The 24,555-nt window shown below is 29.8% G+C and overlaps 1 protein-coding gene across 1 annotated transcript; it reads left to right on the top strand.

The window, feature by feature from the left end:
- The first annotated feature begins 6,431 nt into the window (after positions 1-6,431).
- LOC107428866 (probable mitochondrial-processing peptidase subunit beta, mitochondrial) lies at positions 6,432-23,865 on the top strand. Its single transcript, XM_048462003.2, has 9 exons — positions 6,432-7,115; positions 7,713-7,877; positions 8,328-8,465; positions 8,566-8,717; positions 8,852-8,960; positions 9,065-9,163; positions 9,299-9,364; positions 23,543-23,650; positions 23,779-23,865. The coding sequence occupies exons 1-9, from the start codon at positions 6,465-6,467 to the stop codon at positions 23,863-23,865; spliced, it is 1,575 nt and encodes a 524-aa protein (XP_048317960.2). The 5' UTR covers positions 6,432-6,464.
- The last annotated feature ends 690 nt before the right edge of the window (positions 23,866-24,555 follow it).

The following is a 24,555-nucleotide window of genomic DNA, read 5'->3' as shown; positions in this document are numbered from 1 at the left end:
TCATATTTTTATCGCTGCTGTTATTCTATTATTGATATATTTTCCTTTTCATGTACTTTCGTTGTATTTATCATTTATATTGTCTTTTATTGACTCTTAACTTTTGTATCTTTTAAATTACTCTTGTTTATTAATCTAATATGTATGACTTTTTTCTTCTTCTTTTTTTCCTTTCTCTTGATTCTCGAATTAGAACTCTTAACGTTTATGACAATGATTTTATGAAAATTTTATTAATAGTGTTTATGATATTTTATTTATAATATTAGATTATATCCATTTCATGAGAAAGTCCCATTAGGCTTTTGGTATCGATTCAATGGGATTTTTCTAATTGAAACCACTTTGAGAGTCTGCAAAGGATCTCAGAACCAATCCTGTTATTTAAAAATAAGGTAAAATTATCACTAGAAAAATTAATTTTCAAAAGAATAACATTTTTTAAAAAATATTTACCACCCCATTTCTATAACAAGATTTTTGGAACTGCTACCAGATTTCATCACTGCCATCTTGGTTGATATCAAGTAGGTCCTATTGGACATCCCAAAAATATGTTTGGTACTTTTACATATACCACGTAATTTGGACATTTCTTTAACGTGTGCAGGCATTGCCACTCTAATTAAAATTAGAGGAAAATAGGCAATGCATTCCAAGTAACAAATACAAAAGTGGTAAATTTAATATATTGTGCACAAAACATAAATATAACAAAAATCCAACTATTGTAGATATTGTAAAGAACTTCCTATCTGAGATTTTTTTAATGCCTTGTAATAAAGGATTTTAAAAGAAACTTGACTCAAATAAAAAATAACAAAGATAAACAATTAAAAATAGATCTTTCGAGAAAGGAGATTAGGAACTCAAATGTAAAATACAAAGAACTCAATAAAAAATAAAAATGATAAGAAATCAAAATAAAAAATGAACTAGAAAATTGAATATATTAATAAAAGAAATATTTTATGTTATTGAACTGAAAAATTATAGAAATAACAAGAACAAATGCACTAGATTGTTTTAAAAGTTACAAAACAATACAATTTAAAGGAAATAAGAAAGTAAAAATTTAGGAGTATGTCTGTATAGAATTTGGCAGATTTTTTGTCTTTGAGAATGTGTCTAGAAGAAGGTCCCTTCTTCTTGCCTCAATGTCGAATTATAGGCTAAAGTCCCCGAAGCTTAATAAGGAAAATCATGTATTTTGAATGAAGAATCTATAATAAAGGTATATTATCTGTAATTCTCCAAATCAAATATTTATTTCTGAATGAAATATTTCGTTTTATTACTTGAATTAAATTCAAATAAATAACCATAAATAGCTACTAATCACCTTTAATTTTCCAAATCCAACATAAAAAATTAACGTGGCCTTATTCATGCCTTTATTCAAAGAGATATTTATTATTTTCAAAATGAATTTCTAACTTTATTCTGGTTCTGAAATTACTATATAAATCATAAATAACCTTCCGAAAAAAAAAATTAATCTTGCAGATTCTTAAGTGCTTCAAGATTAATAATATTTCATAAACTAAAAAGGTGGCCTTATTCATACCTTTAATTGCTTCATTTATCACCAAATATACAATTATTATTATTTATTATAATATAGGAAAAATAGTTGGTCCGAACATAATGCTATGTCAATTGTTAACCATACATATAATAATGAATAGCATTACTCTTTCTAGAATCTTACCAAGCTTTAACTTTTTGCCGGTTAGGAATCTGATAGATTTGACTCACCAAATATTTAGGTCAATAAAAAAAAAAAAAATGTTTTACTGCCTTCTAATTCTGTTTAATATCCATTGAGACCTTTAAAATTTTTTCTTTTCAAACGATACCCTTTACTTATTCAATGTATTGAAGAAATGTAGGATAATATCTTGAATTTCTAACGGAACTTTGCAATCAGAAGTAAAGGTAGCTTTTTTGAAAATGGTGTTGCCTATTTCGAAGTCGATTTAGAAACTAGTTAAGATTATCAATCAACTAGCTTCGGATGATAAAAAAAAATAAAAAAGTAAAAATGTCGTACTACATTGTAACAAATTGAAAGATATAGGGTATATAATTGGAAGTAAAACTTTTAAATGGTTTTAATCAATCTCAATGCTTGAATTCAAGAGTGGTTTTAGTGATAGTAATCTTGATTAGATCAATCTCATAACTAATACCCTTTGCTAATACTTTACTTTCATGCCAATTCACTCCAGGCCTTATTAGATTATTATTATTATTATTATTTATTATTTTTTTTGTTTGGGTCCTTTCACTTCAATTAAAACAGGGTAGGACATCCTTAAGTTGGTAACAGAATCCTAACAGTCACAACACTACCATTTTCGCCCCTCTCTAAGTCTAAGCTTAGTTTGTCACAAAACTGTTACCAGTATCACTATGGTCATTATATTGTTGAAAATAGAAGTGGGTAAAAATCCATTGAACCAACCAAATTTAATTAGTTCCGTTTGGTTTTATTAACAAGTTCAGTTAATTTCATTAAAAAACCATGTTCTTTTGTTGCTCTTGAGGTCAGTTAAGATGGCAATAGCTATTCTTCCAATAATAATAATAAAATTAAATTGTTTGGTCCAGTTTATTTTTTTTAATGAATTAAATGAATATATATATATATATATAATATTATGCTGTAAACTATTTTCAATTTAACTTGGAAAATATTTTTGATATTGGCATTAAAAATTGGATATCCTATATAAATTTAAATGCTTATCTCTCTTTTTTTAAAATTAGCTTTAGTATTTTAACATTTAAAATTAAATGGATAAATCCGTATAAGATTTATTTTTGTTGTTTGTGTCATCATATCTTCTAGAATAAATGATGAAATAGTTCTTTAAAAAATCAGTATAGTTCCTAAAAAATCAGTTTTGTATAAAATATATATATATATATATATATAATTTTTTGATATTTTGAGTTATGTGTTTATAATATTGGTTATATTTTTCAATAATTTAATTTGTTAATAACAATCTTTCAAAAAAAATTAATAACATCAAATTCAAATTATTGCAAGTAAGAAAAAACAATAATATTTAATAGATAATGATACAATAAATAATATAATAATATTTAATACATTTAAATTATTAAAATATTCATTAATAGATAATGTGATAATATTTAATTAATTTATTTTATTAATTTAGTTGTCATTTAAAATTTATGTTAATATTTAAATATATTAATTAATATTATTTTAATATATAATTTAATAAATATTTTAATTTTGAAGAAAATATATACTTTTGACAAAATTAAATTTTAAAAAAAAAGAGTGGTCTGGCCAAGGCCCAAACCCATTCAGTCATCATTCGATGGTGGGTTCAGTTCAGCTTCACACGAAACAAAACTGTTCGGTTTGGTAAAATAAATAAAAAATAAAAAATCTAAGGAGTCAAGGTGGCTTTAGTTTGGCAGAGCGGCTCTTTATGAACTCAACGGTGGCGGTAGCAGCAGCGTGATAAACATAAGGCACAGGCGGCGATGATGTCAAATTTGGGGTCTTGCACTTTACAGATTGAACCTTTTTTTTTTTTTTTTTTTGGTTTTTTAAGATATTGAAGTTGGTGGGATTCCAATAAGGAATCATTTTATGAGAAAATTGAAAGGAAAAATATTAGACTATCTGAATTGAAACGAAGCATATTAAACTATCCATCTTGAATTGAAGTGACATTTTAAGATAACAAAATATATTAAATCCTCATGTAAATTAATGGAGAGTATCATTCTTCATGCATTCAATCTCTCATCATAATAATATCTTGATGATTTTTATATCAAAAACTTTTATTCTTAATTTTCAATTATTTTAAAAATTAAGATTTCAAAATATTTTAAATATAACAATATATTAAAAAGTACAAAATAAAATTTAAATAATATTTAAAATTTAATTATATTTTTAAATATCAATTTCTAATTCAATCTCATAATTGATGATGAAAAAAATCATCACGAGAATTGAACAGGGGAATTTCTTAAATCTTCGTAAAGAAGTAGGCTACAAGACACCAATAATATTGTTTGGTGGATGTTAGACGCCTAACCACTGTCACCTGTGGGCTGGAAAAATGGAAACCTGCAAACATGGTACTGATAGGGATTTATAAAGACGTGACCCATTCGAATTAACCACAGGCTTTGTCCTTTTGTGCGGTGTCTGCGGCGTTACTGACGATAGATCATGTTCAAAATCCAAAAAGCACATAACAATCATAACAAAACCAAACCCATTCCTAACATTATTCTAATCAATTAGTGTTTTCTTTTTACATAATACTTTAAGTTTGTTACCCATTTTGATCTGCTTAACTTTAAGTTTGTTTCCCATTTTGATCTGCAGACTCTTCGTTTTAAAAGAATAATTATTAAAAATATTTATCATGTGAACTGCTAGGATTCCAAATTTTAGCTTTTATGTATAATGAAAATAACAATTATGGTAGAGTAGCGAGGTATCCTTAGCCTTTTCTTTAATCTTTTGTTACAACATTATACAAGCATGTGTCTTTTGTTACGTTTTATATTAAAGTTTCATGAAACTAACACTAAACCATATATTTATACACTGAGTGTTATAAATATATACATACATATATATATGGAAATTTTATTGTGAGGACGGTCCGTATGAGAACCGTAGTATTAGTGACGGTTTTTTATAGTATTAACGACGGTTTTTTAGAAAATCGTCACCAATATTATGAAAAATCGTCACCAATACTATGGTCCGCATGAGAACTGTCCGCACCATAGACTGACTATATATATATATATATATAAATCACAAAAATACATTTTTAATTGAAATGCTTAACATAAATGAATATTTTAATTTTCAAATTGAAATTAAACTTTAATATCTTCTATTTTGAGTAGTTGCATTTTTTATCTTTAAATTTAAAATATTTAAATTCAAACCTTCAAATTTCAATTCATTGCATTTTGATTCAATTGAATTTGCTAATGGTGATTAATGATTTTGTTATATTTAACCAATTGTGGTAATTTAGACCTTTTATTTTTTATTTTTTAAACTGTTATTAATATCCCCAAATTGTTGATTGCCGTTTGTTAAAAACCTAATTAGATCAAAACACAATAAATTTAAAATCCAAACATATAAATTTCAAAATTAGATTGTGTATATTAAATTGCAATTAACACTTAAAATTATATATAAGAAATGTTAACAAGTATCAAAATATTGGCTCAAATTATACATTGATTAACATATTTATATAATTTAAATATAAATAAACGAACACTTCAATAAATAAATAAATAAAAAAATTAATTAAATATTACTGCATCGTTTAATAAATTAATTATACATTTTGATTCATTACTTTCCATGCTTTTTTATTTAGCAACTACATATCATATATACGTAAGTTTAAAGAACTATATATATATATATATATATATAATTTATTTCTTTATCAAAATATATGATGTGATACTTTGTTGGTTTTTTCACTAATGGCTTTTGAGCTTTCAAACATTTTCACTTTAAATATTCAGTTTCAAGTCTCCAAATTCTGAAAACAATGTATTTTTCACCTTAAACCATTGTATTACTCTGCTAGAACTGGAACCGTGCAATTGTGTGCAAAATCATACAAATTACGCTCAAAATTTTTGTTCCAAAAATCATACTATCTTTTAGGATTGTAACTCTATTTTGTTCACTAATGGTGATCACCAACAAGAAATTAACATGCAATTAGCTGCTTGCTAACATATTCAGTTTCTGTTTTTTTTTTTTTTCTTTTTTCTTTCAAGATTATGTATAATTTGTTTAATTCAACAGTTTGTTAGTATTAATAAGTCGTAATTAAAATTTGTTAGATATATCAATTAGCTATAAATGATAATAAAAAAAAAAAGCAACACAATTACAAATCGTGTTTTATATATTTTTTTAATCCTTAGATATATAGCTAGTGAAATATTTAATTATCACTAAATAATATTAACAAACAACTAAAGTAGGTAAATTAAATTGAGTGTAATAGAAAAAAATAAAAACCAAACATATTAACAAATGATACCTAATTAAAATTTTTAATTATTATTATTATTTTTTTTTACTTTTCAAAATTAAAAATGTAAATGGAAAATGTGAACCAGACCCATGGATGATAAATATTCATTTTCTTTAGAATAAAATGTAATATTTTACTCATTAGAAATAAAATCTCAGCAATGACAAGTCACAGGCAGTTTGACTTGGCAAACTCAGCTCTCTTCCACATGTTGATCACCCATTACATCCCGCTCACTCTCGGTCAGACGACCATTTCCACCATCTCCACGTACACAATTCTCTATCCCTATCTTCATCACCTTCTCTCACTCTTTTCTCCATTTTTGCTCTCTCTACAATACTCAAAAGAACACAAAACCACATCTCCATGGCGATAATCCGCCACCTTACCAGAACCACTCTTTCTCTATCCCTCCTCTCTCTATCCAACGGCTCAACTCGCTCCGCCTCATCTCTCCTCCACCGTTCTCCACCACCACCTCAGGACCCCACATTAATGCAGTACGACCGCCTTTCCAACTCCATCAACACCAAGATCAAACGTCTCGATCACCCGGACCCACGGTTCCTCCGCTACACCTCCCCGCACCCAACATCTTCCCTGGACCTCACTCCCATCCTCTCGTCCCCAAGAACCAGAATCACCACCCTCCCTAACGGCCTTCGAGTCGCTACTCAATCGACTCAGTGGGATAAAACAGCCACCGTCGGCGTTTGGGTAGACGCCGGTTCTCGGTTCGAGACCGACGAGACCAACGGTGTCGCGCACTTCCTGGAGCACATGATCTTGAACGGGACCAAGTCGAGGTCCGGGAAGGCATTGTGGGAGGAAGTGGAGAACATGGGAGGCTACTTGAATGCTTACACGTCGAGGGAACAGACGACTTACTATGTGAAGGTGATGGGGGAAGAAGTTCCGATGGCTTTGGATATATTGGCCGACATGTTGCAGAATTCGTGCATGGATGAGGCTCTGATCGATCAAGAGCGTGGTATTATTCTTCAGGAGAAGGAAGAGGTATACATATGTGTATATATATATATATAATTTTCCCAGAAAAAGGCATCAATCCCGCATTATAAATATATATAGCGTGTTACCAATCTATTGTCAACATTGGATTTCGAATTTTTTTATCCATAATAAATTAGTGGCACACCCTTTATAACGTAGAATTAACGTATGCTATAACATAATTATATATCCATACACCTAATATATAATATATATATAAAATTTTGCCAAAATATGAGTATATATATAATTTTGCAAAATTAGTGTTGATCCTCTATGATCACAATACGAGCGTTTCATATTTGATAATATTTTGTTTGATATTTTCATCTCCAATATTTTTTGATGTAGCGCGGCCACATTATTATAAACATTATTATGATAGGGAATAGGAACCAAATATCCACAATATATATATATATAATTTATACCTACTGGACGATAATGCCTAAATTATGCTTGGCGTCAATATCCATGTCTAGTGGACAGCACCAAATAGAATAAAATTATATATGACATTATTGGAATTAATTAATGGAAAAGCAGAAATGTTTGGATCAATTGAAAGTCATGTGAATATGTTGTGTGTGTTATGCGTAGGTGGAGATGCAGGCTGAGGAAGTTATATTTGATCATTTGCATGCAACTGCATTCCAGTACAGTCCTCTGGGTAGAACCATTCTGGGACCCGTAAATAATATTAAAAAGATTACCAAAGCAGATCTTCAAGATTATGTTTCCACCCATTACGCTGCCCACAGAATGGTAATTAATCATCACTTTCTTCATCAGTCAATTACATATATTCATACCCTGATCCCCCCCAAAAAAAATAAATAAAAAATAAATAAATAAAAAAACATAGTCATACATAAATATTAAAATTATCCAGTAGGCTAAGTGAGACAACTTATATTGAGTATATTAATGGTATTAAAACTCAAAATCAATAGATGATTGATTTTATACAATAATGTTCAAGTGAAGATATTTTTAACTTTTTAAATTAAAAATAAATGGATTCAATTATTTAAAATGGTTCAATTACATGTATTTGATATGACATATGATTCACTAATTTGAAATGATCCATTTTATATTTTATCAATTTAAACAGTTTAAAAATACCTTCCCATAATTCGAACTGTTGTGTTATATATATATATATATATATAATCATGCATTGTCATTTAACAATGAGGCTTAATTAATTAGGTAATTTGTGGAGTTGGAGCTGTGAGGCATGAAGATATTGTGGAGCAAGTGAAGAAGTTGTTTACAAAGCTCTCAGCTAATCCAAACACAAGCCTTCAGTGGGTTGCAAATCAACCAACAATTTTCACTGGCTCTGAGGTTATATATAACCTTACAAGCAGGCTTACTCTTTTTTTTTTTTTTTTTTTTCATTTTATAGAATTAAAATATTAATTGAATAATTAATTAATAATTCTAGGTTCGAATAATTGATGACGATGCTCCTCTGGCACAATTTGCTATTGCATTCGAAGGAGCATCATACACGGATCCAGATTCCATTGCTTTGATGGTGATGCAGACCGTGCTTAGTTCTTGGGACAAAACTTCTGGGGCCGGAAAACACATGGGGTTGGACTTTTAATTTTTATATATTTTACAAATATTTTTATCCCGTAGTTAATTAGTTCCATATTTTCTTATCCAAAACTAAAATAAAATAATTAGTTCCACGTTCCCTAATTAATGTTGGATACTATATATAGTTCAGAGCTTGCACAGAAGGTCAGCATTAACGAATTAGCAGAAAGCATGGCGGCTTTTAGCACCAACTATTCAGATACAGGCCTCTTTGGTGTCTATGCTGTTGCAAAGGTAATAATATTAATTAAATTTTATAATATTTCACTTATTTTTAGTCTCTCGCAAAAGTTTAATTCTGACTGATTTTAATTTTTTTTTTTTCCATGAATATTCAGCCAGATTGCTTAGAGGATTTATCCCAGGCGATAATGTACCAAATAACAAAATTAATTTATCGAGTTTCGGAAGTTGATGTTATCCGTGCTCGTAATCAGGTAGTAATTAATTTACTTTTAACTTTTTATTTCTATCCTAACTACTATACAAGTCAGAATTCCTAATTAACTTATAATAATTTTTGATCGCGAAATAAAAAGTTACAATATTTTTAACTAGCTATTTTGGTACAGCTGAAATCTTCTATGCTTCTCCACTTAGATGGAACAACCCCTGTTGCTGAAGATATTGGACGTCAGGTATTCGTTTTTAATTTGCCTTTCAAATTGAGTTTAATAAAGCAGTTAAAAAGAGAGTAAGCAAATTAGATTTGGGGAAAAAAAAAAAAGCGTAATTATTATCTATATGACCATATATATTCTTCTTCGTCAGTACTGCTAGGAGTGAAATTGATGAAAACCCTAAAAATTTAGGTAGAAGATGAAGTTTCTAGTAGAGAGAAAGTTTGACAGAAAATGTAGTGAAACTTCATTAGGATTAAGTAAAATGAAGCTTATAATAAATGCTAGACCAGTCTCAATTTTTATATAGAGATCTAATCTATTATAACCACATTAACTAATAGAAAAATTCCCTAATAAAAAAGAGACACGTGATCAACATTAAATTAAACTATAACAAATAGTATGTAAGGAAAATAAGACATCACAAGAAAGCCACCTCCACGTGACTGGCACACCACTCATAAACACATAACATGCCCCCATAAAAGCACGCTTCTTTAATAAACCTCTTTAGCCTCTGTATCAGTCTCTGTAAGGTACCTTCTTCACACAAAAACAATAGGATGAATAAGCTAATAGCTGCACCAATACGCCCGCGCAAAAGCAAGCTTCTTCCTTGAAAGATATGTACCAAGAACAATATTAGTCTTTAGTATCTGCAATATTGAGCATACTTCGAAGAGCAAGAAATCTAGCTATACCAAGTGGTTTCGTAAAGATGGCAACCACTTGATCTTCTGTAGGTATGTATCTAATTTCCAAAGTCTTCTGAATTACTTTTAGAAAATTATAAGTCGCTTTCAATATGTTTAACTTGGGCATGTAAAATAGGATTACCAGCTAAAGCAGCAACTCCAGTGTTGTCACTCTACACGATAGGACAATAAAGCTTAAACTAAATCTCTGCTGTTAAATTTTGAAGCCAACAAATTTCAGAGGTAATGTGGGCAAAAGCGAGCCGCTCTACGTCAGTACTAGAGCGAGCCTCTACATGCCATTTCTTGGAACTATAGGAAACTAGATTTGTACCATAATAGATGCAATATCCACTAACAGAATGACAATTATCAATAGTATCAGCCCAATTTGCATCTGCAAAGCCTTAAACTTGGAGAATTTTGTTCGTTGTTTACTTTAAGCCATAATGAAGAGTAACTTTCAAGTATCGATGTATATGTTTACAAGCTTCCCACTGATTAATAGTAGGAGCATGAAGAAATTGACTCAAGGTACTAATAGAATATGATATATTTGGCGGAGTAAGTGACGAGTATTGCAAAGCTCTCACAGTACTTTTGTAAGCAGCAGACTCATCATAAGGATCACTATCAAACAGAAATAACTTCTTGCTAGAATGCATCGGTGATGAAATAAGTCTAGCACCATTCATCTTAGTCTTCTATAATAAATCTCAAACATATTTGACCAGGCACAGCACAGGGACATATTAGAGCTTGTACGAGTCACTTGGACACAAAGAAAATAATAGAGGCTGCCCAAATCTTTAAGAGAAAAGATAGAATCTAATTGCGTCATTAAGTTGGTTAAATAAATAGGATTATTGCCTGAAAAACAAAATATAATCCGCATAAACCAAGAGCAAGGCATATGCCGATACTGTTTTCAAGATGAATAAAGAAGTATTAGCTTATGAATTTCGAAAACCAATGTCTTGAAGAAGAGTCTTAAGTTTGTCAAACCAAGCTCGACGGTTTTTTTTAAGACCATAGAGAGCTTGTAGAAAAGTGTAGGGTAACAGGAATCAATAAAACCTTCAGTTTGAACCATGTAAACTACCTTTTTTTAAGTCCCCAGATTAAGAAAGGCATTGTCAAAATCAAAATGTCTAACCTCCCAATTGTTAGAAAAGATTAAAGTAAGAACAATCGTTATCATGGCTAGCTTAATGACAGGATTAAAAGTCTCAATATAGTCAATAGTAATTGTTTAGTCAAAACCTTTTGCAACCAAACAATCTCTCAGTCTCTCAGTTGTACTTGGTTCAAAATATATATTTATTCCTGACTACACGCATCCTAGGAACATAAGGGTCTAAGCTCCATGTCTTATTACGTCGAAGGGCTTTAAATTCTAAAGTCATTGTATTCTTTTAATGAGGGTAGAACAAAGCTTGAGACAAAGTAGTAGGATTAGAAGAAGAAGAAAACCTAGTAGTAGGTAAAGGATGATTGGTAGCAACAAAGGATTTCGGTTTGAAAATATCAACTTTAGAACAAGTGGTCATAAGATGAATATTGTGAAGAAAGAACAGGTTAAAGGGAAGAAGAGGAGAAAAATTAAGCAAATCAACTTGTGAATAAATAAAAGGAGGAGAAGGTGGAAAGGAAGGAGAAACTGAAGTAGAGACAAGAGCAAGAAAGAGGATGGAGAAGAAACAAATGGTGAAATATTGTCGGAAGAAGATGTCGTAGTAGTAGTAGTAGTAGTAGATGATCAATATAAAACCATGTGAGAAATAGATGAGACTTCATCAAATTCTCTAGTAAGAGAGTAGGACTTTGAATCTGATGAATAATACAAATTCTTTGGTAAGAGAGTAGGACTTTGAATCTGATGAATAATGCAAATTCTTTGGTAAGAGAGTAGGATTTTAAATCTGATGAATAACATAGAAACAAGATAAGAGTAAAAAGGAAAATCAGATTCATTGAATTCTACATTCCTAGAACTGTAGATATGACTTGAATGATAAAGACATTTATAGCCTTTCTGATAAGAACTACAACCAAGAAAAACACACATTTGTGTATGGAAATGAAATTGATTATTGTTATGGGGTTGTAGAAAGGCTTAACATATACAACCAAACATATGCAATTTCATGATAATCAAGAGTTCTTTAAAAATAACGTTGATATGGGATTTGATTTTGTAGGCTTGAGTGGGTAATCGATTGATAATAAAAACAACACACTCACTTACTAGTAAGCAAGAGACATAAGAGCATGAGCAAGCAAACTAAGACCTACTTGAATAATATGTATGTGTTTGCACTCAACTTTACTATTTTGAGTATGCAAATAAGGGCAAGGATGATAAAATTGGATTCCAGTTTTGGTAAGAAAAAACAAGAAGGAACAATACTCACTTACCCAATCAGCTAGAATAGTTTTGATTTTTTTATCAAAGGTTCTTTCAACCATGGTTTGGAATTTAATGAACATATATAAATAAAAACTTTAGATTTGAGTTTTAGAGGATAGAGCCATACATATCGAGTATGATCATCCAATAATTGTATAAAGTAGTGAAAATCTTCTACAAATTTGATAGGAGTTGGCCCGTAGAAGTCTATATGAATCAATTCAAGAGGAGTTAAAGCTCATGAGATAGAGGAAGGAAAGGAGATGAGGTGTTGTTTGACAAATTTACAGGCATCATAGAAAGACAAATTGTGTGAAGAAGGCATATGATAAAAACTTAAAATTTTTGAAAGAACCTATAAAGGTGGTTGGCCTTGTCATTGATGCAAAATATTGATATTAGTAGTTGATTTAGAATTTGAAAAGAGAGCAAATAATTCGAACAATTAGAATAAGAATAAGAAATAGGCAAAGTAGAAATAGCATTGCTTTTATTAATAGAAAAGAAGTATAAGTTTTAGATGAATTTTTACAATCAATAGATTTTTGTGAACAAAGAGTATTATAAGAAAGATTTGAAACTTCATTACAAATAAATTTAGAACTAGAAATAAACTAAGTACAAGGTGAATTACAAGAGAACACTTTATTAGAGTTCATCGTAAGAGAAAAACTTGTAGTATAATAACTGGCAGGACCAACAGTAGACTTGAGTCTATCATTAACATATGGAGAAATAACAGTAGAAGTTGGTGAAAAAGAACTTAATGATGTTCCAAAAGGATGACATTGAGTATAGAAACCAATACTAGAAGCAATATTAGGTGAAGATATCAAGCTTGTATGACAACACTCATTAGGAAGAAGCATCTATATAAGCCCTCATTAAGCACTCCTTTTAGAAATGAAATCCTTCAATGATCCTCAAGAACACAAGAGAAAGCAGTAAATTCAATAGTAAAGCATTGTTTTTTTCCAATCATGGGACACTTAATAGGTTCTTTACAATAGTATGGATAACCAAAACATTTAGAAGCTTGATGGTAGTAGAACTAGTTGGCAAAAAAGTACTACTAATATGTGTAATAGCTAGATATTGATCACTGCCAGCCATTAATTTGTTATTACTTTTGTATTCAATTTTCTCCAAAAGCACTTCTCCATCAATTGCAATATGATTTATGGCACCACAATCATGATACTGAGTAGGATCAATCAAGGTCATGGGAGAAACAAGCTAACAATTCCCAACAAACTTTTCAAATATGACTACCATCGGTGCAAAAGTAATCATAGTTTAAATTGATGAAGTTGAGTGAACCATATCGCTCTATGAAGGGAAAAGAGTCAAAGGAGATCTACTAGGTGAATAGCTAAGATTTATAAAAGAAGAAGGAATTATTGCGGTTGGTCGAGGAGATAAGGGATAGTCTTACGCTCTACTAGAAGAAAACATACCATTGATGTTGGATAAGGAGCATTAAATTGCATGAGTATAGGAACTTGAAAGAGAATGAGTAGTGGACAAAGAATTTTATTCCCAGATGAGTGCGGGAGAACATAGGTAACATAAGGAACAAAAGAAGCTTGTGGTTGAGTGGTAAAACCATACTGAACATTACGAGGAGAAAAACCAGTAAAAGCATTAGGTCCTATAAAATTGTAACCAAAATGACAATAATAATGAGCTATAACATGTGCATAAAGACCATGGAGCTAACAAGTTGGTTTAGAATGTCCATTGCCTCTACCAAAGAAACCTAGATCTTTGCCTCTTGGTGACAAAACCATAACCTCAATTAATAAGTGAAGTAGGCATTAAATTGAAAACTCTATTGGTAAAATCTATAATGCCCAAAGGAGAGCAATTATACTATGAATAACTTGGTTGCATCGAATAACGATTTTTATTCTAAACCCAAGATAAGTCATAATTGATAATCTAGGACCATGAAACAAGTTGAGTCTTGTAATAACCATGACCAGAAGAGGGATTAACAGAACTAAAGCAGCTCTATGCGTAACATCATAATGAATATTTGAATTTTGCTCTTCTAATTTGGATTTCAATGTTAAGAGATGGTGTTGTATTTATTCTAAATAATATTTTTCGAGTCATACCTCTAGAATTGTTGAGATAGATTAAAAATTGGGATTGAGACCTCCAAGAATGTACATCAACAAATTGGTTTTAGTGACATTATCACTAATAGCTATTAAATTTCTAGCCAAATCCTTTATCTTGAGAATGTAACCATCCATAGAAAGACTATTTTTCTTGGTGTTCTGCATCAAACTTTAGTAACAAAGAACCCTAATTAGAGATTGAGCTACATAATGATATGTAATTGCATTCCAAATCTTATATGTTTAATCTTTTCTAAGAGAGTGACCAATAACTTCTCGTGCAATTGTACCATGTAATTATCCAACAATAAATTAGGCTTAAACCTTCTAATTGTCTTGATCATGAATAAAATAACTTGAAATAGTGTTGTTGGAAGTCACATAAGATGAATTGTAGTCATGGCGTATTTGTGACGACCAACGTGGGCATGTGCAAGGCATTGGCAGGTAACTTGGTGTCCAATCCTACATCGTTCGAGTGTAGATAGAGGATAATTCAAATATAATAATAGTCACTTTCATAGTAGTGAGGCATTTTCAGAGTGGTTAGTTTTAAAGTTCAAAAGAATTCCTAAGTTAAGCATGCTTAGGTGAGAGCAATCCTAGAATAAGTGACCTCTTAGAAAACTCTAAATAAAAAATCTCATAATAAGTGCGGTGAGGTGGGCTGTTATAGTATTCCTTTGAGATATTTATCATATGAAGAGAAATGCAAGAACTTTATAAATTTATGCCCTTTGATCACCGGTAGAACCTACAATTTCTACAAGGAATAATTCAAATCATCTAACTTTATTATATTGCTTGGAAATAGAGAGATAGGAAGGATTGGATTTGAATTCACCATGGATTCAAAAGCTTTGATGCCTAGTGAAACTGATGAAAAACCTAGAAATCAAGGATTAAGTTTCTAGAAAGAAAGTTTGAGAGGAAACGTAGTTGATCTTCATTAGGATTAAGTAAAATGAAGCTTAAAATAGATGCGGAACCAATCTTCAGGTTTATATATCACCTGAAAAGATCTAACTTGTCATAATACTAGTAGAACAAGTCTCTAATAAAAAAGAGATACATGGTCAATATTAAACTAAACTTTAGCAAACAATATGTAAGGAAAATAAGAGATCACAAGGAAGCCACATCAATTAACAAAACCATGTGACTGACACACCACTGATAAAATGTACTAACATTAGGGATAAACAACAATAACATGACAATTTTATGCCAGTTGGTGATTTATATATAGGAGGATTAATAAAATGGAAAAAAATATAAAGGACAATATGCTAATATAAATTGCAAGCATATTATTTAAGTTGGTTATGTAATATATATTTTTTAGTTTTTCTTTTTGGATTAGGAGATCAACATTAGAAAAATCTGAAATCATTTATGGTAATAAAAAAATTGTTTATCAAAACGGATCTCATTCTATAAATATGTAGTTTGAAATATATTTCTATTTTTTATTCTTTAATTTTGTAATAGTTTTTTCCCCCCTTATTTTAAGCTTGTAATTGTAGTTATGTGAGAAAACTAACCATTATTTAAGGAAAAATGTTATTTGTCACCAATGTTAATTATTATTAGTATAACTTATATGTCATTTGATAATTTAATTGGTTTTTCAGAAATGTTTTCTTTCCCAAATTAGGTTTTGAGAATCACAAAATTAATATATAATTAATTACAACCAATGAATGATAACCATGTCAATAATAATTCCTCTTATAATAAATAACACAACTCTAATTTAAATAACAAATGCCATTAAAGTATGTTGGAAAAAAATTATATAGATAACACTAATAAATAACATAAAAAAGAAATATCCGTTTCCCTCTTTGTGCAATTAAATGGGCAAGACAACAACTAATAAAAAATAATAATGAAAATAAAAATTGAATAGAAATAACATGAAAAATTTATGTTGAAATCTTTAAAATAAAAGGAGAAAACCATGTAAATCAATCCATAAGCTCATCCACTATTAACAAAATAATAACATAAACAAATATTCATCAATTTAGTAAGTTTGAATATCATATAATTGGTATATCATATACAAAGAAAACAATTTAGAAAAAGGAATATTTAAAAGAGTTAATTAATGTGTAACTATTGGATAAAATGGAAGCTACTACTATTCTCTCTCGTGACTATTGGTAAAAGAAATTAACTTTCTCTTTTATTTTCTATTTATTTTTTCTTTTTCTCTCTTTGTTCTTTAAGTCTTTCATTTTCTCTCTACAATCCTTCATTTGGGCTTCCTTTTCTTCATTTGGTGTGCTCTTTTTATGCTACCAAACACACTTATTTATACTAGAAGAAAAAGGAGTACAACTTGGTTCTCCATGTTAGCTTGGACATCCATCTTCCATGTCATTGTCTTTGGGATCGCTCATTTCATGTGGGCCTAACTCCTCCATGTATAGGAGGGGTAACTCAATAAATCTCCCCTTCACGACTTATGCGAAGGAGGGCTTCCTAAACTTACAACCTGTTTGCAAATCTTAAGCTTTTTCTATAAGTAAAGCTTTGGTCATCAATAATTGAGCTATTTTCATCGATATGAATCTTCTCAATTTGCAATAGCTTCCTTTTTAGTACATACCTAATCCAATGATATGTCATATTAATGTGTTTTGATTTATAATGGAAAGTAGGATTTTTATTGATAACGCTTTTATTATTGTAGTATAGAACAAATTTCTTTTGTTTTTGGTTGAATTCTTTTATGAATGTCTTCATCCACAAAACTTCTTTATAACTTTCAATAAGTAACACATTTTTGTAATCTTAATTGCCATAACACAACTCCCCCTGCAAAAGTAATCAAATACTTCGATGTGGACTTTTTAGAATCAACATCACTAGCCATGTTTGTTTCTATGTATCCAACCAACATAAATTTTCCATCTCCAAAGCATAGATGATATTTAAAAGTACCTCTGACATATTTGAGATTTGAAGAGAACCAACTAAATACACCAATTGCATGAGCAATGTTGAGCCTTATGCATACCATAGCATACATCAAACTATCCACTATTGATGCATAAAACACTTTTCCATTAATTATTTATAAGATATTGTTTTCAACTAAGCTTGACCCGTAAATGGAAATATAATTGGTTTTGCCTTGTTCATGTTAAATGTCTTCAAAACTTTCTCAATATACCTCTCCTTAGATAACCAAAGTTTTCCATTCTCCCTGTCATGAATAATATTCGTGCTAATGATTTGTTTTGTCAATCTTCAATCCTTCATGGCAAAGGATTTATTGAGGTCCTTTTTCAACCTTTCAATTTTACTTGCATTATAACCCACGATTAACATATAGTTAATATAAAGCAGAAGAATGATAAGATTACCATAAAAAAATTTCTTCACGTACACAAGCACTTGAGTTAGTCTTGTGATCTTCCATAAAGGATCCAAATTTTCTATACCACTATTATGGTGCTTGTTTGAGCCCATCTAAGCTTTTTTTCAACCTATAGAGAAGATTCTCTTTTCCTTTAACCTTGAATCCTTCAAGTTTGTCCATATAAATCTCTTACTCTAAATTCCCCATGGAGAAAGATAATCTTCACTTCAGTTTACTCAATCTCTAGATTTTGATTGATTGTTAAACCCAAACAACTATGAGAGAAGACATCTTTACTATAGGTGAAAAGATTTCGTAAAAATCCATTCCCTATTTTTGGTTGAATGCCTTCATGACTAGCATTGCCTTATTCTTTTTGGTCGTGAGCAATTCTATTGAGTCTTTAACTTGAAACCCATTTGTTCTTAGAGTTCTTCTACCATTTAGTAATTTTACCAAATCATATGTGTAATTCCCATACAAGGGTTTCATCTTTTCTTGCAAGGCATATATTCATTCATTTTTCTTCTCAATTGCCATAGCCTTTTCTAGCTATCTGATTCTACCCCATCTGTGATCATTTTGTACTCATGAGGTGGATACAAGCTAGAAAGTTGTGTTACCTTTATAGATCTTCTTGAATGAGGTTCAACTAGTGTCTTTGGAATGTTTACTTCATCTTGTTTATCTACATCTATAGGCAAACTATTGATAGGATGATCATCTATATTGGCATTGTTGTTAGCTTCTTGAATATCTCCCCTCTCATTATCATGTCTTATAGGTGAAGGTGTTGGAACAAATATTTCTTCATTGGTGGACTTTGGTTTCTCATTCTTCTCAAAGTCTTCAATGGTTTGATATTTAAAAAATACAATATCTTTGTTTTTGATGACCTTTTTGTCAACAACTTGCAATAATCTTTAGTTAAATTCTCCATGGCCATATTTGATAAAGATGCACTATCTTGCTTTGTTGTCAAGTTGGTTCATTTGTCTTTGGGTACATAGAAAAATGACCTATAGCCAAAAACCCTCAAGGAGTCATAAGAACCATCTTTTCTTAACCAAAACTTCTTTGGCATATCACCTTTCAAGGGAACGAAAGGTGACTAGTTAATAAAGTCCAATGTTTTTCTCATTATCTTAGCCTAAAAGGGCCATAGCATTATGTGAGATAGCATACACTTGATGCTATTATTAATCATGCAATTAATTCTCTTTGTGACCTCATTGTGTTGTGGTGTTTTAAGCACAAACTTCTTTAATACAATCCCATGAACTTTGTAGTACTCCTCAAATGTACCTTTGTACTTTTCACCATTATTTGCATGAGCACATGTCAACTTTCTTCTAGTTTCTCATTCAATAATAGTATTAAATTGCTTAAAAGTATCCAACACTTATCTTTTAGCCTTTAACACAAAAACCCAAACTTTTCTTGACTTGTCATAAATTAATGTGATATAATATTGAGCACCACTTAAACTTTTGGCATCCATTGGATAAATATCCGTATGCACTGAATTCAAAATATTTGATTTTCTAGAAGGAGAAAAACTTTTAAATGCAACTTTATGTTTTTATCAGTTAAACAATGTGTGCATACCTTTAAATTTGTATTCTTCAAACCAAGATCTTTATGTTTCTTGGATAATATTTGCATCTAATTTTCAATTAGATAACCAAGCTTCATGTGCCATAGCTCAGTGAAAAATTCATAAACTATGTTCACAACTTTTATATGTTGTTTTGCTTACAAGTATAAAAAGAACAATATTTTATACCTTTTGCCACTATCAAAGATCTTGTAGTAAGTTTCCACTTTTCTTCATCAAAGCATTTGGTAGCCTTCATCATTAAGTACATCAATATATATTAGGTTGAGACTAATATCAAGAATATGTTTGGTATTTTTTAATATCAACTTATATCCATTATTGGTCTCCAAACATACACCTCCAATACCTGCAATCTTGCACATTGCATCATTTCTATCTTCATGTAGCCAGTGGTTGCTGGAATATGATAGGAAGAAGTTGTAGTAAAATATGACATTATACGAGGCACTGAAACAACTAAGAAATATTGTGCGTTATATTTACAAAATCGTTGTCATAATGAAAAGTGATGTCTCCATTAGATGATGTTGTAGTAATAATATTATTATTATTTTTATCATCTCTTTCCATCTTCTGTTCCTTTTTTCAATGTTTGTACTGACATTTTTTATGGCCCGACTTTCTATAATGAAACCATGCAAACTTCTTCCTTAGCTTAGGTCTCTCATGTGACTTATCATCATGTTTGTCATCGTTTTTTAGGTTTTGGCTTTTTTTTTTCTTTTTTTTTAAAACAAGTATTTGAGATTGTGGATTTATTCCTTGCTCTTCAGGTAGCTTTGCCGTCATGTGTTGTGTAAAAATCCTTGCAAGTATATGATTCTTTTAGCAAGTAAATGATGAGAAAAATGTTTACTAATCCCATGAGGAATAGAATTAATTATTAAATTTTGGTTGAATTGTTGTATTAATTAAACTAAAATAAAAAGAATATTTGGACGATTGCTCAATAATTAAAGGTGAGTAAGTAAGGTAAACAAATACTAGAGTAAATAAATTGCATATAAGAGAGTAAATCAGGTCAAATGCCACTAATAATGCAATAAGAACTATGATTTCACCATTAATTATTTAGGTTTAATACATAACTTGCAAGGAATTTAAAAGATAAGATCATTATACTTATTTAAAAGATAATTAAAAGTTGTAAGATTGCTACACGGATTAAACCAAATTAAGACCTAATGTTCATGCAATATCATTAAGCACAAGATTAAGATTCTAACATGGCATGAGATTTCAATTTATATTCACACAATTGAAATAAAAATGTAATCATTAAATGATTATAATTTGATCATGTTTTCAGACTATTTCAAATTACTCAAACCGATTATTCAAACTGTCAAGAATAAAGCATTAAGTAAATTGATGAATTATAAACTTTATTAAAGAACATAAATAAAATCCCAAAATAATATTGAACCTTTATAATTAGGGCTACATCATAGCCATAGATATGATGTTTAGTTCATAATTATAAAGTGCAAAATAATGAAATTTGGTGAAAATGTAACTAACAAACAACCAAGGAAAATAGTTATATGAACTATTTTGTTGAATTCAGCCATGAAACTCCACAAAACTTGCAACAATCCATGTTTCAACTCCTTCCTTGCTTGCTGCAACTTTTGCTCTAAAAGCTTAAAAGAAAGGAGCTTTAATGGCAAGAGAAATTAACTCTTATTTTTCTAAACCTTTGATGTTACCTTCACCTTTAAACTCTCCAAAAATTCCTCTTAAAACTTACAAAAGAAAATCTATAAGTCTTGGATATCCTTTGGTTGACTATAAAAGAACCTTTTATAGTATGAGAACCAATAAAATTTTAGCTTAAAATTCGAAACAAGTGGCCATATAAAAGCACCTAATTTTTGGGCAAGTGGGCAAGTTTAGAATACATGTGCAACCACATATGGGGTGTGAAACTGGTCGAAAGTCGAAATTTGGTATCTATACATGTGCTGGCCAAATTTTAGGTTGAAAAGAGACTTGTTTGAAAAGTCTTCCAAGTTGGAAAATATCTTGCATCCAAAACTTGATCTCTACAAAAATTAACCCACATACAACTCTTAAAGTTTAGAAAACACCTTTATTCATGTCAACCTATATTTGGAACACCTTTTAGAGCTCTAAACCTTCTTATTTTGCTCTGATTCTATTTAGAATAGTTAGGGATGTACCTTGGATTTCCATTCATATATGATAATAAGCATTTGGACATCTGGAAGGCACTCAAAAATCAATTTTCCCCTAAGACTGCAAATTTACTTAATTGCATATTTTCTCTAACTTCAAATTAAAATTGGCACTCATTGGCTAATTTTATTGCAATGAAATTTTACATTGAGATTCATAATGAATTAAGAAAATTCTTCAACTAAAATCATCTTAAAATTCTATCTAAAATTCCAGATATAATCAAAATAGTATTGATTATGTATATTCGAACATCTTTCTATAATGACTTTAGAGTATTCAATAGGATCTTTTGTTTGAATCTTCATTTTAGCTCTATAACACCTCTTTTTAGTTTGTTTATACTATAACACCTCTTTTTAGTTTGTTTATATTGAAATATACTTTATTTTACCTACAAATAAGAAGTACACAAATTATGTGGGTTAATATTATCTCCAAGCTATAAAGATAATGAACCCATCAATATCAAGGATTGTACTTTATCATCAAAAGTCATCTGCACTGCTCCAAGCTAATTCAATAAATCCTTAAATTTACTCAGATGCTTTACAATGGGACTTTCACCTTGATATTTCAATTTCATAAACTTTTTTATTAGGAAAGATTCGTTTTGAGAGGTTTTAATGTCAGACATCTGCACCAAAGTCTTCCATAAATTATGGGCATTGGTTTTCTTTGCAACAAAATTATAGACATTGCTATCAATCCGTTACCTAATTTTTCCAACAGTTTTTCTGTTCAAATTTTTGCACTTAGTATCATCCATGTCACTTGACCTGGTTGTAGCTCCTTCTATAGCCTCGTAGACATTATGCTCAAATAATAAATCCTCCATTCAAAACTTTCAAATTTCATAATTTGAAGTCCCCAATTTGATCATCAAATATGACACATTCAATTCCTCCATTTATCTTATAAGAGAAAAATATCAAGATTATAACCAATATTCCAATACCACTTATTGGGAAAAAGTTACACAATTAACAATAATAAATAGCACAACGATATAAAATCTTTTCCTTTCTTTGTGCAATTAAATGGGCAAGTCTTTACCCAATAGAAAAATAATAAAAGAAATAAAAATGAACAAATATAATACAAAAATTTTACATGGATTCCTCTTAAAATAAAAGGAGAAACGCATAAGACATGAGTTTAGACTATTAATAGAATAATAGGATACAACAAATATTCATCAAACTGGTAAGCTTAAATATTGTCAAAATGGTATATCCTATGAAAGAGGAAACAATACAGAAAAATGAATATTTCAAAAGGACTAAAGTGTACATGATTGTTGGATAAACGGAGGCTCCTATTATTCTCTCTCTTGACTATTGGACAAAAGATATTGACTTTCTCTCTTTTTCTTCTTTTTCTCGAAATCTCTCACTTTCTCTCTACAAAGCTTCACTTAGGCTTGATTTTCTTCGGTTGGTATGCTCTTGCTCTTCCACCAAACACACCTATTTATAGTAGAAGGAAAAAAAAAAAAAAATGCATAACTTGGTCATCCATGTTTCACTTTGAGGCCTTAGGATCAAATGGAGTAGTTTGGACATCTATATCCCACGTCATTGTCTTTGGGACCACTCATTTCAGGTGGGTCTTACTTTTCTACGCATAGAGGGGACGATTTAACAAAGTTACCAAACAAGCATTTTTATAATATAATAGCAATGATGAATGGCATTTTTTATTTATAAATATGAGTAAGAAGCAGTTTGGAGTTGTTATATATATATATATATTTTTTATGTTTGCAGTTGCTTAAATATGGACGAAGAATCCCATTGACTGAATTGATGGCGAGGATTGATGCCGTAGATGTTGACACAGTTAAACATGTTGCAAACCGTTTTATATTTGACAAGGTAATCAAGAACTAAATATATAAATATTATAAATCCTTGTTTATAATATTTTCAATTTCTCTCTCTTTTTTTTATTAGCAAACAACATTTTCAATTTCTTGAATATATTATTTCTGTGGGCCTTTTAGGACATGGCAATTGCTGCAATGGGACCCATTCAAGGTTTACAAGACTACAATTGGTTTCGTCGCAGGACCTATTGGTTGCGTTATTAGCCTCATATATACATTTTCTTTACATATATAGTTAATTTGCTTTTTTTTTTTGGTAAATAATATAGTTAACTTCTTTTATTTCTATATTTATAGTACAAATGTTTTTAGATGAAATGCTTTGCCGTAAATATTATATTAGACCATTCAATATTTCACATAATATGATAATGTTACAAAAAGCTAAACGATAATTTAAGGATTTGAATTGACAAAACAGTGTTGGATTCAAGTTGAGTGAGAGAAACTTGTTTGAGTAATTTGGAAAGTAATGAAACAAATAATGAGTAATAGTATACATATATATATATATATATATATATAATATGTTTATAAAGTCAGGTTTACATTAGGATGACTAGATCTTCGTTTATTAATTTTTAGATCACATCAATAGTTAAAATTTAAAATTCAAAATAGGTAAAATATAGATTTAGTAATATACTAAAATCCTACATAAGAAAAATAAAACATGGAGAGATCTAATAAGTAATAAATATAATTTTACATCTTAACTATTTGTTCGATCTAAAAATTAAAAATGAAAGTCTTGATATTAGTCCTGTTAATAAAAACCTTATTTGAGCTTGATATTATGTTTATATATATATATATATATATATTTATAAAATTTTGATATGTAAGGATTGTAGTTTCTATGTCAAGACCCATCCAAGATTTTTTATTGGAATA

This window comes from Ziziphus jujuba, chromosome 12, assembly GCF_031755915.1.
Source record: "Ziziphus jujuba cultivar Dongzao chromosome 12, ASM3175591v1".
Classification (NCBI taxonomy): domain Eukaryota; kingdom Viridiplantae; phylum Streptophyta; class Magnoliopsida; order Rosales; family Rhamnaceae; genus Ziziphus; species Ziziphus jujuba.
The sequence above is the reverse complement of the archived record's forward strand: the minus strand, read 5'-3'. Positions and strand labels throughout refer to the sequence as shown.

Excerpts from the sequence above, each read along its gene's own strand:
- LOC107428866 (XM_048462003.2), top strand. The coding sequence starts at position 6,465 with ATGGCGATAATCCGCCACCTTACCAGAACCACTCTTTCTCTATCCCTC. Across the intron at positions 8,961-9,064 it reads GTGTCTATGCTGTTGCAAAG|CCAGATTGCTTAGAGGATTT; the intron begins GTAATAATATTA and ends ATGAATATTCAG. Across the intron at positions 9,365-23,542 it reads CTGAAGATATTGGACGTCAG|TTGCTTAAATATGGACGAAG; the intron begins GTATTCGTTTTT and ends TTATGTTTGCAG.